The following is a 14,988-nucleotide window of genomic DNA, read 5'->3' on the forward strand; positions in this document are numbered from 1 at the left end:
CTCGCGAATGAATTAAAAAGAGATTGATATAAATTTATACGCTGCCCATTGTAGACCGAGTAATTAACAAAATATCGGGGCGGGCATAGCGTAGTTGGTAAATCGATTGCCTTGTATGCAGCTCATCTGGGTTCGATTCTCAACCCCGAGCATAGGGTTCTTAAGAAAGAGATTCTTCTAACCTGAAAAAAGAAATGAATGGCCTTAAGGTTGAAACCTCGATAATTAAAATAAAACAAGAATATTGCGACACGCTGCATATGAAAATTTTTACCGTTCTTATTCAAGAGTTTGAACAAATCCACCGAACCATGTATCGCTGTTAAATCATGCTATAGGACGACGGACAAGCGAAAGTGTCATGTGAATGAGGAAAGGGAACCACTGCATTGCTTCAATTTCTTTCCATAGTAAAAAGACCGTTGATTAAGTTGATTAAAATGTTTTTTTTTTTTTTTATTTTGGGCTAATGTGCTTCATAAATATTAGAATTTTGGAGATGCAAGAGTTGCATTTTCGAGAATTTGGTTAAAATAAGATAATCTCCTTGATGGCAAAGGTTAAAAACAAAACTTTTACAGTTGGCAAATCAGTTGAAACGAAAACAAATAGGATATACATAGGGCATAATGTCCTAAATTAACGTCAAACATAACAAATAACCACAGTATTATTAAAATAAAACATAAAAAATGATATTATACACGGTTCTTCAGTGACTGAACATAAAGTAAGACAACTAACATCTGTACACAACTCACTTCTATACACAGTATACTCAATCTACAGTACAACGTCACTCTCTCCTAACAACTTTTCTGCTTTTCAGCATGTCTATTATTTGCCTTTTGCTTCTGCAATATTCATCTATACTTCTACGGTTGTTTCTGCCTGGGCTACTGGGTTTGACTTTGCTTACACTCCTATGCATGAATCGAATAATGAATGAATGATCTAATAATTGAATTGAACGTTATTTGAGTTAACTTATTACTCGCTGACTCTTATTGCCCATCGGAGAAAAGTACTGTTTGTGTGATTTTTTTCTGTTTACGTGCATCGGACGAATGCTTATATAAATGGTGACGAAGCTGTATATTGAAACGTCACAATGAGAGGTTTTTTTCGGACCTTAAAGAGGAAGAATTCCGCCTTGTCGGTCGATGATAGACACTGCCCTCGCTAAAATGTTGCTACGAAGCAAAGCACAAGGGAAATCAATTTCACTTGACTTGTGATAAGCATATGTTTTACTCGAATTTTACGACTGGATTGGTTTCTGTGATGGGATGTGTAGTCTACGACGGTTTGCCCTGCTAGAAATGTTGGAAGTGTAACAATTACTGGATGTGTTGTTGTGTTGCCTTCTTGACATATGGTTGGAAAAGTTTCCCTTTGTTTTTCTTTTATTTGTGCGATAATAATCGTGTGTTGTTTCCGTTAAGAGTTATGACTATTTTTTGTTTCCTTTCTCATTTAGGCCAATAGATAGAGATTGCTGTTGTTAGAGTTTGGTTAAAGTACTTCCACCCGCGCGAATACATTGTTTATAAATATTTGTTTGTAATTCATTAAGCCGGTAGTAGACAGTTTGTCTATTCGCTCACAGTTAGGGAAATCATACGATACTTCGTCAAACGGCAGCCTATCTTTCCAGAAACTCGCTGGACAACCCACAAATGGTTAGCAAAATTTATTTCTTTGTCAAATATTTGACACATCATACTATCGGTTTTACCTTTCAGAGATTTACAGTTCTTTACTGTTTCTCTAGCGAATAGTGACGAGATTTTTTCCAAAAACTTTTGAAGAAACCTTTCTTTTTCTGGGTCGTTGGTGTCGTGTGATGCGACGAATGTTGTTGTTGATGTTGGTGATGAGGATAACTTCGCGAGTCGGTTACTGGAATAAAAAATATATGAAAAAAACATTAGAGCTTTGGGTTAGCAAGTCTTCTTTGTATTTTATTTTATTTGTATTTGTATAAAAAGTCCAACTGACAATTTGTCTAAATGAACTAAACTAAACTAAACTAGACTTAGGTAAACTTAACATAATTAAACTAGTGACAATACACGACGACGAAACTGCGAAGAATTCATGACGAAGTCGAAAATTTCAGCAAACTCGTTGAAGTGACGACTCATTGCCAAAATTGGACTGTTGGTAGCGTAGTTAGTGCTGTGCATTTCAGAATGCAGCTGGCTTTGTCGATCGTCGCTGAGACGTGATAAGTAGGGGAATTATGGTTAAAACCGACACCTTAAGCTTAACACTTTTTCTAAGTTGCCAGAAAACCAATAAAATTATAATTTTTATGCAGAATTCTTCTTCAGAAAATTCTTAACAAGACTTAATTTTTTCAGCGCTTCAAAAAATTAATTTCATTAAAAAATATTGGTTGTAAAACTTGGAAAACAAAGTGACTTTTTGTAAGCACTGCGGGTAAAACCGACACCCCATAGGGGTAAGATCGACACCCCCTTTAATTTATTTTCTCTCCACTTTATTAAAATCTTTATCTTTATTAAAAATGAGATATATGCGTGATTAATAAAGTGTGAGTATGTATGATGCAAATATGTGCTTTTTATTGCTTCATCATGTAGTGAGGGGAAGAAAGTTCGAAAGCGTAGTACTATAAATAAGAGTATTTTATGCCATAAGATTATTTATTGATATGAGTATTTCCAAATAATCCTTGCGCACATCATTGCAACCTCCAGTGTCATTTTATTTCATAAGAGAAGATTTTCAAGCGTTCTACGTTCTGCTAATTGGATTCATTCACTTATAAGTGACACACACACACTTCTTAGTAAAACTTTCTTTTTCAGATTTGATTTTTCGGACTCTGATCATCAACGATCTATTGGAGTATACATAATATCATTGTCTCATTGTGATAAAATTCGTCTATGACAAACCAAGAGAACACTAGAAATTCGGTTTGATGACCTTTTTGCAGAAATAGCAAAAGCTTCGTTAGAATCAGATAAGCAAAAATTCCAATTTTTGATTTTTAAAGAGACTTACAAGAAATAAACACAATAAAAGTATTTCTGAGTATTTCTGCTAATACTATAGTGTTCTAATAGGCTAATTGAAGTGTCACAAAGATCCCCAGTATTTTGAAATGAATCGCAACTATACACAACCATCTTAACAGGGTGTCGGTTTTACCCTAACCATAGGGTGTCGGTTTTACCCCAACAGCGCACATTTTTTTATAAAAGCAATTAAAAATATTGAATTTTTTAAACTCGTCTTCAATGCACCTAGTTGATCATAGGACAGGCCGATAATAATAGGTACTGAAAAATGGGGTGATTTGAAAAGCTTTCGTTCGGTTAAAACCTTAAAATCTACCAACGAAATTTTACATCCAGACGAGTATGAACGCTGCTGTCGAATGTTTTGTTAATTTTTATGACATTCGGCGCACTAACGTAAATCCAATTTTTCTTCAAATGCTCTAAATAAACGTACCAATAATATTGTATCATTATGAAATGAATAAAAAATTGATTTCTAGGAAAAGTTGTGGGGTGTCGGTTTTACCCACAGTGTCGGTTTTTCCCACAATTCCCCTATACGTTAGCTTTTCATCAAGAATGACTCCTAAATCCTTCACGTGGTCAACGCGTTGTAGCTGAGTTCCTGCGATGTTATAGTTGAAGGTAAGCATATTTCTCGTTCGATAATAGCTGATGACAAAACATTTTGCAACACTAAGGACCATTATGTTTCTTACACACCAGCTATAAAAGGTGTCGATAAGATGCTGTAGCTCACGACAATCGGTTTCATTCCGTATAACAAGAAACATTTTTAGATCGTCGGCAAAAACAGCTTTTCTCCACGCCTTAGAACGAAAACCGCATCGTTCACGAACAGTGAAAAAAGTAGTGGACCTAGCGTACTACCTTGAGGAACTCCGGAAGTGTTGATAAAGGATTCTGAAACAATATCGTCAATTTGAACGACTTCACGGTGTACAAGGTAGGATCGAAGCCAATGGCAGAATCTAGTAGAACACCCTAGCTTATCAAACTTTGTTATCAGTATCTCATGATTAACTCTGTCAAAAGCTGCCTTTAGATCAGTGTAAATAGTATCCACCTGCAATTTCTTAGACAATTGTTCTGTGCAAAATGACGTGAAGCAGACGAGATTCGTCTCGACCGAACGTCCGGGGAAAAATCCGTGCTAGGATGTACTGATGTAGTGTCGGCAATCAGAAAATAACGCTTCGTTGATGATTGATTCCAATCCTCAGGAAACGTTTGCTGCTGAAGCGACAGGTTAAAAATATATGCAAGTGGTGTTACAAGTAAGTCCGAACATTTTTTCAATACAGTTGAAGGTATAGCACTGAGGCCGGGTGCAAAAGATGACTTGGTTTTCAGGATTGCAGATATAACCAATTGTTCGGAGACAGTAAACACATCCATATCAACAGCACAAGCAGAAACGTCACGAGAAGCATTTTCGAGCTCGGTTGCGGTTGGCGAGTCAGTTGAAAAAACACTCGAGAAGAAACTGGCAAACAGTGTACAGTTCGCCACAGTTGTCGTAGCTTCTTCGCCGTCGTAAAGCATCCTTGATGGAAGTCCAGTTTCTTTTCGCTGCGTGTTGACAAATGACCAAAAGCCCTTCGGGTTTCGGCGTAGATTATTCTGGATGCGGTTTACATAGCGTTTGTACAGAAGCTTGTTGTTACAACGATACTCATTACTTGCTAAAGTGAACATGCACTTAGAAAGAGGCCACCGTCGATTTGTGTACGCACGTAGGGGTTTTGCTCGAGTACGTTTTAGCTTTCGAAGAGTGCTGTTTGACCAGGGCGGCTTGCTAGGAGGCTGACATTTAGGCACTGAGGTCTCAACACAGTTCAATAGTAGTCGCTTGTAGATGGCAATTGCAGCATTAACACTCACTTGGGCATACAGTACACCCCAATCAATTTGCGACAGAGAACTGCGCAGCTTTACAAAATCAGTTTTGCGAATGTTGAGACAGAAAGTCGACAGAAAGAGTTTCTACGTACTGAATTGATCGAATAGTGCCAATTGAGATTTCAAGCGCGGGATAAAAGTTGTTAAGTGGAACAATCACGCTGGATGCTTCATTGACGGAACATACAGGTATAATAGTCTCACTAACAAAGACGAGATCCAGAAAGCGTGACTGGTGGTTGGGAATCATTCTTACTTGACTTAGTCCGTTGAAAGCAAATCCGTCCAGTAGCATTCTTGCAACAAATGTATGAAACTGAAGCAAATTTAGTACTACAAAGTTTCAGATTGCAAATTAATGATTACCTATTTAAAAACTGGGGCGTGACCAAGGTTTACATTGATTTTTCTACACTTTTCATAATCGAGTAATGGACAAGCAGGCTAAGTATTTATTTCCATCTTGGTCTTAGTTGAAAAATACACCTCACCATTACACTTTTTTGTGTCTGTGGTTTCAGAACACGCTGCTAGACTCGGATGTAAGGCTCGAATCCTTATAAAGTAGAACGCAAATGATAATACCAAAATATCATGATAGTAAGAAAATATTATTTTCTTACTATCATGATTGAATGAGCTTGCTTAGACTATTTTTCCGTTGTAAATTTAATACTGATCAACTCTTGGATATCTACTCGTCTTTCAATTTCGTAGCCGAAATAAACGCAGATTCGTTGTCATTGGTTGTTGCTGTGTGCCCAAAGGTTTAGTTTACCGCATAAACCATGTCTTATTTCAGTTGACTATAAACATAAAGTTTAGCTTGGCTTAGTTGACCGCCCCACAGTGGCGGGTCTTTGAACAAAAGTCGGACAAAACCAAAAATGTTGCCCAATCTCACTAAAAATTACATGTTAAGGTAATTTTGGGGTGCTGAGTTCATTTGTGATGTGAAAAGTTATGAAAGATAACAAAGTATCCCATACAGTGTTATCGGACCTTTCTTATAAACATAATACCATTTTCAAGAAAAATATTTTTTACCGATCAGATATAACTGAAACTAGACATAACAACATAATAATTTGATTAAGCTACCTTCAATTTCTACAAAAAGTGTTTGTTTGCGTTTTATTCAGTTGTTATTTTGCACTTATCACCACGCTCCTCCATGTTAGCAAACATTTAAAAATGTCGATTTACACGCCTACGAGCAAAAATGCGCAAAACGAGACCTTGATATTCGAAAAGTAGAGATGATTTCGCGTAGAAAGTATAATAAGTGACCGTTCCGAACAGTTTCACCTGATTGTACGGAATACATTTGTGAAAAAAGAATTTGCTATCAACCCACTTAAGATATATTTGTAGTAATATTACACAGGTCAAATTAAATTTGGTGAACATGTTGAAATGATTAACAAAGTTCTTTAAATTCCCTTTAAACTGAAACTAGTTGTGCTCAAATCGGTTTAAAATTGAAAGAGCAATATGTTTTTGAAGTGAGGCTAGATACTGTGATTTCGAAAATGAATTTCATTAGAATTGTCTGACACAGCGATGTTTAAATTGCTATTAAAAATCTAATTTTCAATTGGTTGTTACAAAATTTGGAGAATATGTCATTCAATACATAAGAAATCTAGGAAAAATAAAAAAATATCAATATTTGAAACATAGGTTTTGTCCCGCGTTTCCCATGATTGATCAAAACCTGTTGAAATTGCATATTGAATCAACTGTATGATGCTTGGGAATAGTACATCATACTCAACGTGTAATCTACAGAAACTGAGCTTATAGTATGATCAATAATGTAAATGGCCAAGCCCATGCAGGTCAATTTTGGGATGGGGAGGAATGTTAGTTCAACACTTGTGACTACTATGACCGAGGAATTCTTTGCATCATCCACAAGTGTCGCAGGATAGGGTTGGTGTTAGTAGGCAGGGAAATGAATTAGGATATATCTTGGTAGATATTGTGATTTGGCAAAGTGCTCACGCGTTTTGTCTTTTCATTTAAGATTAAAATTTCAGGTGTGTGACCTCCAGTAGAATTTTGCAGCATTAACACTGGAAAATCGGAGAATTCTAATTGACTTGGAAAAACCTGGAATTTTCAGGGAATTTGAATTCAAATCGATATTTCTTCGAACATATAGGAGCTCCAGTTGAATCAGCTGACACCAGTTTTCATAACTAGGTAGTTGGGTAGGATTTCTCCACGGCAATCTACGAAGCGCGAAACGTAAAAAGCGACGCTGAACGGACTCTATTCTCTCATTGTCATTATTGTAGTTTGGGCTTCACACTTCACAGCAATATTCTAGAATCGATCGCGATAAAGCGCAGTAGAGCGATTTGAGACAATAGTTATCCGGCTATACTGAAGATGCATCCCAGTGCTCAAGACACTTTATGCAGTTTATAGGGTACGTGTTGTTTAAACGTAAGTGGAGAATTCAGAATCACTACCAGATCTTTAACGTGACTGACGCGTTCAATGTCTGTTTCTAGTAGACTGTAATTGACATAAATCGAACCCTTCTTCCGTGAAACTGAATACTGTTCGTCGGGTCTTGTTGACGCATCTTACTGCTGCGTGTTGAGATCCTCTTCCTTAGTGGTGAAATATTAGGTGCGTTGTCTGCCGCACCTTGGCACAGTGATGCAAATCTGGCCAAAATTAAAAATATGAATTTCAATTTTTGTCATCAAAAGTATTTTTCTTATGATCCAAAATAGTTGAATTAATAACCTGCGAAAAATTGTGGTGTTTGAAGAAGTATTTTTTGGGTTAACATCTGATCTGATCTGATTAGAAATGAGGTATTTTCAGGCTCATTTAACTCTTCTAACTCATAATTAAATTTAGAACATGTTCATCGTAAGTTAATTCCCAATACCTTTAAAATTCATGCATGCTACCTCAATATGCAACGAAAATTAACTTTGGATTAAGAAATACTTGGAAATTTGGAAATGTTAGCATTTTTGAATAAAGAATACCGCCTTAACATACAACCATGAGTGTTCATCATAACTTTTACTAAGGAAGGAAAATCAGAAAAGCACTCCATTAGTTGCATATTATAGGAAATTTCATCATCTCTCAGAATATCATAGTGGTGTATTGCGCCGTTTTGCGTCAAGCTTGATAGGTAACTGGATTGCAAGAATTTATTGCAATTACGCGTGTTTCCTATCGTATTAATTTTGCATAAACCAAGCTGGCGCTGCAATTAGCTGCTTCGATACATTCTAGGGTACAATATCCGACTGCGTCCACAAATTCATTATGCGCTTTACTGTTTAGCATGTTGACAAATCGTACTATAAATATGTTTAGAAATGTTTTCTATTTGAATAACAACAGAAGATGAAACGCATCTGTGACCTACAATTGTTTTTGAAACTAATCAATATTTCGAGGCTGTGGAGGTAATGTACGCGCATTTGAAAGTTACCCTTTGTTTGTTTACAGATTGAAAGAAACAACATTTGGAAGTGTGTTCAGATAGAAATTTACCGCGGAAGGCGTAAAACATGCTTTTAAATTTTCGCTACTGAAAGATTTCTGATTGGTGTGAGTTTTCATTTTTAAGGATGACTTCGAATAATAATGGTAAGAAATAATAAGACCTGATCTTTATTATAATCATTTGTTTACTTGATTATATAGAAATTTCCTTAAAAAGAAGAGATGTTTTTCAAGACGTATATAATATATCTAACATAGACGAAAAATTGAAGTGTTTAAACGATATATTTATAAACGGATAGAAAGTACAAACGATACTTACAAAGGTCAGGAAAATGCCTGAAATTGTAGCACTAAAATACCAGATTGTTACACTAAAGCCAAAACCAACCTTTTCTATGTTGGTAGGATATGTCTTATTTGTGTATTGGGACCACCCTAATCAATCCAAAACCATTTTTATGAAATGGTATATGTCGAAATGGAATCCAGAGTACTAAAATAACCTAGTTTAGTGATTTTGTCAGATTTAGAGATTTTGACCAACTTTTGTTCTAAGTGGCATCACTGTGCTTGGGGGTCATGCGGTCAGTCTTCTCTCGTGTGTTCGTTCATGTCCATGTCGTCATCGGTACTGCATTCATGTTTCTCACGGTCGAATGTTCTTATTTGTTGTTTGTGCGTACGGGTCGCTATTGTAAATCCTTCTTCAACGATATTTGATTTCTTATTGTTGTTGTTGGTTTGGAAACATTTGCTGTAATCGTTGTTACTTCGATGTTGGTAATGGCAGGTGGTTTAGTGATATTCGGCATGATCGTTATTGAGCTGGGGTTTGTGAATGCCCGGTCCGCTGTCGTTGGTTTACCAACCAGTTGTGGTTTAGCATACGTCGACTGTATATCGGCTTTGTTCGTATCACGTGGAATTTCATTAGCAGTCTCTGCGCAAGGTTTCCCGTGGTGTTGCGGGTGATCATCCCAAGTAACCAATAAGCATTATAACGTAGCTTTAGATCCACATATAAAGTAGTAGTAAAGATCCGTGAAGCCCTAAATACTGATATAATGCTGGTATTATGCCAGAAAATAAAAAATATAGTGCTATTACTGTGCAGAGATTGACAGCTCGTTTCTGCAGTACTAATGCTATTATATAGCACCATCATACAAATGTCAAATTTAAAAGCTTAATATTAATAATGCTATTAAAAAGCTTCAGTTAGCTGTCATTGTCCGCCATTGTTTTAAAACCATGTCTTATGTTTCCTTTCGATATTATGAGCAAAAAGGAAAAATTTTAAAATAAAATGTTCTGTTTAAAACCGTAATTGACTCTCTTCTAATGCATTGTAATGAATATCCTTAATGAGTTTTCGTTCTCACATGATATGAATGTTTACGAAAATTACCTTTAGGAAGTCTCGAACTGAGGTACCTTGCCTCGTCCTTCACGGTAAGTGCGCTGCGTTTACTGACGTTACCATATCGTTCCCTACTGTAATGTTTTTTATCGTCTCTCGTTCTTTGGCACTCAAGGTTTAACCAGCTAATCCGTTGATATCTTCGTGGTATTCAATACTTATATAGTTGGTATATTGATCGCATCATAGATCTGTCACTGTCAAAACATGCTCGTGTGTTCTCAATTTTTTTGTTTGCTTTCCATTAACTTAATGGCATTTTCGTTTTTGACATTATATCGGTATATAGAGCAAGCGATAATGCTATATTTTGGCTGTGCATTTATGCATTATTGATGCTAATATAGAGCTTTATTGCATTGTTAATGCTGTAATGGAGTTTCAATGCAATATTAGTGCAAATGTACAGCCAATATAGCGCAAGTACTTAATGCTTCTGGTTACTTGGGACAATATTAACATGTAGGAATCTGCCCTGGGTACGTGATTATTGTTCGTTGAGAATATTCAGCACCTTGAGGTGATGTGCATGTGAAAGTCAAGTAAGAGGGAATATGTTTTGTCGGACGCATTCTCACCACACGAACACCGTTGCGGAGTTCTGGGAAGAAGTTTTTCCAAGTATCTTCAGTAACACTATTCACTTCTCCGTATTTTGACATAATTTTTTTGATAGCGGAGGAACTAGTACGTGGTGTCAGGTCATGTATCTTTATTTCAATACTATCAACATCTATATACATTGCGATACTGTATAAAATGTTATTACATTCGACGACATGTTTCATGTTGTTCTGGGAAATTTATTGGTATTTCGAGTAGTCAACAGCAACGAGATATACTCTTGCTTTGTATTGTCATTCATTTTTTGTTCACGTTTCACACACTAGGTAGAAGGAATCAAATTTTTGATTACTTTCGCTGCTATAGCAGCGGAGCGATTTCTAGTGTCTGAATTGAGCGAGATGCGAAACCGAACTGGCGAGTTGAAAATGTTGAAAATCAATTTTTTTGCTAATTTGAGGCTTATTGGAATGTTTGTAAAGCAAAATATTATGTTTCGAAAATTGACTTTTTATGAGCATACGCGTCCTTTCCTCTCCCTTTTCTCCGATTTCCTGTAAGTTCTGACGTTACCATATCGTTCCCTATTCTAATGGTTTTTCTCGTCTTTCGTTCTTTGGCACTCAAGGTTGAACCAGCCAATCCGTAGATATCTTCGTGGTATTCAATACTTATATAGTTGGTATATTGATCGCATCATAGATCTGTCACCAGTGTGCGTACGCCGTACAGTTTATCCCTACTTCACCGTGCTTATGACGTCGGAGAAATGTTGACCGTTCATTAAAACATGCTCATGTGTTCTCAAATTTTTTGTTTGCTTTCCCATTAACTTAATTGCATTTTCGTTTTTGACGGTACAACACAACGATGTAAATACTTAGTCTACATTTGTTCAAATTTGGGCTCAAAAGATTCGTCTTTGACTCATCAGTATTGTGCAACCCACTTGATTGTACACAAAGACTAAATAGCGCCTGGCTTCCAAACACGAAATTATTGCGACACCGAAAATGTCATGCCAATTTTCTTATAATGTTTAAAATCAAACCAAAATTTTAGGGTAGTTTTATACATATATTTACTTCAAAAATCAAAAGAAAAGTTAATCGATGGAGCCTTGAGTGTAAAATTGAACGCATTTTTGCTTGATGTCCTCCATCAAAGTCTTTACAGTGTCATCCGGTTTCTCAGTTTTTTTTCCATTTTCTTAACATGTCCTTCTCGTCTTTGACTGTCTTCTTGCTCTTCCGAAGTTAACGCTTCATCATTGCCCAGTACTGCTCCACCGGGCGCAGCTCCGGACAGTTTGGCGGATTCATGTCCTTTGGAACAAAATGGACAGAATTGGCCTCATACCACTCCAGGACACTTTTAGAATAGTGGCATGATGCCAAATCTGGCCAAAATAGCGGAGCTTCGTCGTGCTGCTGCAAAAACGGCAAAAGGCGCTTCTCGAGGCACTCAGATTTGTAGATCTCGCCATTGCCTGTGCCCTTTGTCACGAAAAGCTCACTCCTCAGTCCGCAAGAGCAGATGGCCTGCCAAATGAGATATTTGGAGGCGAACTTCGACATTTTCTTCTTCTTAAATTTGTCGTCCACATAGAACTTGCTCTTGCCGGTGAAAAACTCCGGAATTTGCTTAAAATCGGCTTTTATATACGTTTCGTCGTCCATCACACAGCAGCCATATTTTGTCAGCATCTTCTCGTAGAGCTTCCGTGCCCGAGTTTTAGCCGTCGATTGTTGCCGCTCATCGTGGTTTGGGAAGTTCTGTATCTTGTATGTATGTAGTCCAGCGCTCTTCTTTGCATTCTGGACGTAGCTCTGCGACATGCCGATCTTTTTAGCCAAATCACGGCTTGAGATGTTGGGATTTGCTTTAATCATCCGCTTCACCTTTCCCTTCGTCTTTTTGTTCTCCGGTCCCGGTTCGGTTTTGCCGTGGTCCAACGTCAACCGCTCCTGGAACCGCTTCAACACTCTGGAGACGGTTGAATGGTAAATGTTCAACATTTTTCCCAACTGTCGGTGCGACAGGTCAGGAAATTCCAGGTGTTTGGAAAGAATTTATTCTCTCGACTCGCATTGGTTCACCTCCATTTTCGTTGAATCGAAAAACACGACTTCGAGTTTGACAGCATGTAAACAATACACATCAATGAGAAAGTTTGCAAAATTTGGTTGATTTTTACCCAATGGTAAAAAAGTTAGGCCCTGTTGAATGTGTCGCAATAATTTCGTGTTCGCCCTTTAATTAGACCAAAGATTTTTTTACTTTTCAGCCTGTGTTTTTGTGCATAAGGTTTGATGTTTTGGTTACGTTTTACATCATCTTATTCATTCGGAATAAGATCGAATCAATACGATGATTGCAACTTAAACTCGTTAAATGTAGTTTATTTTGTAGTGTTAACAGGCCTAAATGATAAAAGGGACGAATCTCGTTGTCTGAAACAATGTTTTCTCAGAAAAATAACATTGATGAAAATCTTTATTGTAGAAACTACTATTATTCTAACTTTTGCTGTACAGAGTTGATTCAATTCCCAAAATTTCTAAAACTCTCGGGTTTAGTCACCATCAACAATTTGGACCGAAACGACTCAATCATATTTTACAGATTTATAGTTGTATAGTTATAGCTTCATAATTATGTTATTTCTGGCATGTGTGTTGTCAAGTTAATCAAACTTCTAAAAATAATTTTTATTTATAAATTTACGCACAAATAAAAAAAACAAATCAACTACGCAACTTTAACGTTAGCTGCATCAAAAGAGATTCGCTCAGTTTGCTTGAGATGGACAATGGATTCATTAGTTTTCATCGTAGTGATGCCAATCCATTCTGTGGCAATGTGGCTTGGAGCTACGCGTGTTTCAAAAATTGGCTCTGACCCCAAATTGATGGTTCCCAGTGAGCAGCACAAATGAATAAGTGTGAATCAGTAATAAATCAAACAGGGTAATGAGCTTAATTTCTCCCTGTGTCTATGATCATCATACCCATTTGAAGACGTTGGTTAGAGCAGCGTCTGCCATCTTTGTTCAAGGCGCTCAAATGGTAGGGCGATAATTGGAGAACTCGATTTGAGTTTTCGGTGCGCTCAAATACGAGCATTTCTCGACAAACATATGATTACGGCTTAAAAGCCAACTGTCAAAATTCACCTTAAATGAAAATTCCGGGCAAACAGTCACTCGCCAGTCACAAATGTTGGTAGTAAACAAAAGAGAAAAAATTTCTCTAGCATTTAGTACTGTGAACTGTGTATGGGCAGTAACGGTTTGTTCGGAATTTCCCTTTAAAGAGAATTTTGACAGTTGGCTTTTAAGTCGTGATCATATGTTTGTCGAGATTTCACCATTTTCAGGTGTCACTATATTGGTTCTTAAAAAACGAAGCTGATGCCAATTTATAGGCATTGCATCGATTGTAGGTCGAGTAATGAATGAAATGGTGAGACATCCTCCCTAATAGTGCAAAAATAGGCTTTTTACCTTATGCTGAGCTGTTCTTATACATATGTATGGTATGCGAAGGCTGGTCATATCTCAAGCAAAGCCGAAGAAAAACGAGAAAAATGCAGCCTATAGGAAACGGATGGATGGGCGGCCAATTGCTTTCTTACGCCGGTCGGCAAAATAGCCGCTGAAGTGCCGATTGATGATTGTTCGGAATATGGTGTGAAAGGAATGTAGCGTATTTTGGCAGTAATCCGTTACACACTTTTCGATCCAATGTTTCATAATTCAGGCGCTGTAACTTTTTAGCGCACAAGTATAACTGAGGAATAATGATTTGGTGTTTGGAGATGGATAAATATTGACGAACGATGAGTGAAACGCTTTTTAGGGCTTGGTAGCAGGTGGGCACAATCGTGCATCTTTTATTGTAGTCTGTTGAACCCATGTGGGCGGACAGACTGAGAACTAGGTCGAATGTGTCTACTACATTCAAAGGAACGAATTTGTACAATGTGATGGTATCGCTGCAGCCTTGAATCGGAAATTTACCTTTGGAGTTTGGAGGATTAATTAGTAAGATCCGAAAAGTACGTCAATATCATTACTGATAAGGAAAATTTACAACTCGAATATGTGGAACTGTCTCACAACAATGAAGTAAAAGATTTTGCATAGATAATGTGAGGTTGATACTACGGTAGACACAGCTATGTGGATTAGTGTGTACATTTGAGATGTTAATAATTTAACATACACATGAAATCGCCCGTCCAACAATCCATAGACCTGACTCAGATATCAATTTGAGAGGCATTAAATTGATGGAATACTTAAGCAGTACAAATCAGCTTAAACTTGAAAATCTCCCAAAATTTGCATGCTTCTCCCTAGATATCGTTTCGTGTCGTAATCCCAAATCCCCAAACCGCGTCTTTTAAAAATTTCTAAATATTTTTGTCGTTTTTTTCATAATTTTTTTAGGTTACACCCTGTTTTCATGGGCTGTAAATCCATCGTTGAAATTCAATATCGTTTATAGATGGGTCATATTTCACGGAAAAGGCGTGTTAGAGTTGAAATGGCGA

The 14,988-nt window shown here is 37.0% G+C and overlaps 1 protein-coding gene across 8 annotated transcripts in view; it reads right to left on the bottom strand.

The window, feature by feature from the left end:
- Positions 1–426: 426 nt before the first annotated feature.
- LOC131682614 (probable serine/threonine-protein kinase nek3) overlaps positions 427–14,988 on the bottom strand; it is a 293,923-nt gene continuing 279,361 nt past the window's right edge. For all 8 annotated transcript variants that reach the window (XM_058964235.1, XM_058964238.1, XM_058964243.1 and 5 more), the window contains one exon: positions 427–1,902. In XM_058964235.1, coding sequence (XP_058820218.1) covers positions 1,760–1,902 — 143 coding nt within the window. In that variant the 3' untranslated portion in view covers positions 427–1,759. The remainder of the gene's footprint in view (positions 1,903–14,988) is intronic.

Source organism: Topomyia yanbarensis, chromosome 2, assembly GCF_030247195.1.
Source record: "Topomyia yanbarensis strain Yona2022 chromosome 2, ASM3024719v1, whole genome shotgun sequence".
In the NCBI taxonomy this organism is placed as follows: Eukaryota; Metazoa; Arthropoda; class Insecta; order Diptera; family Culicidae; genus Topomyia; species Topomyia yanbarensis.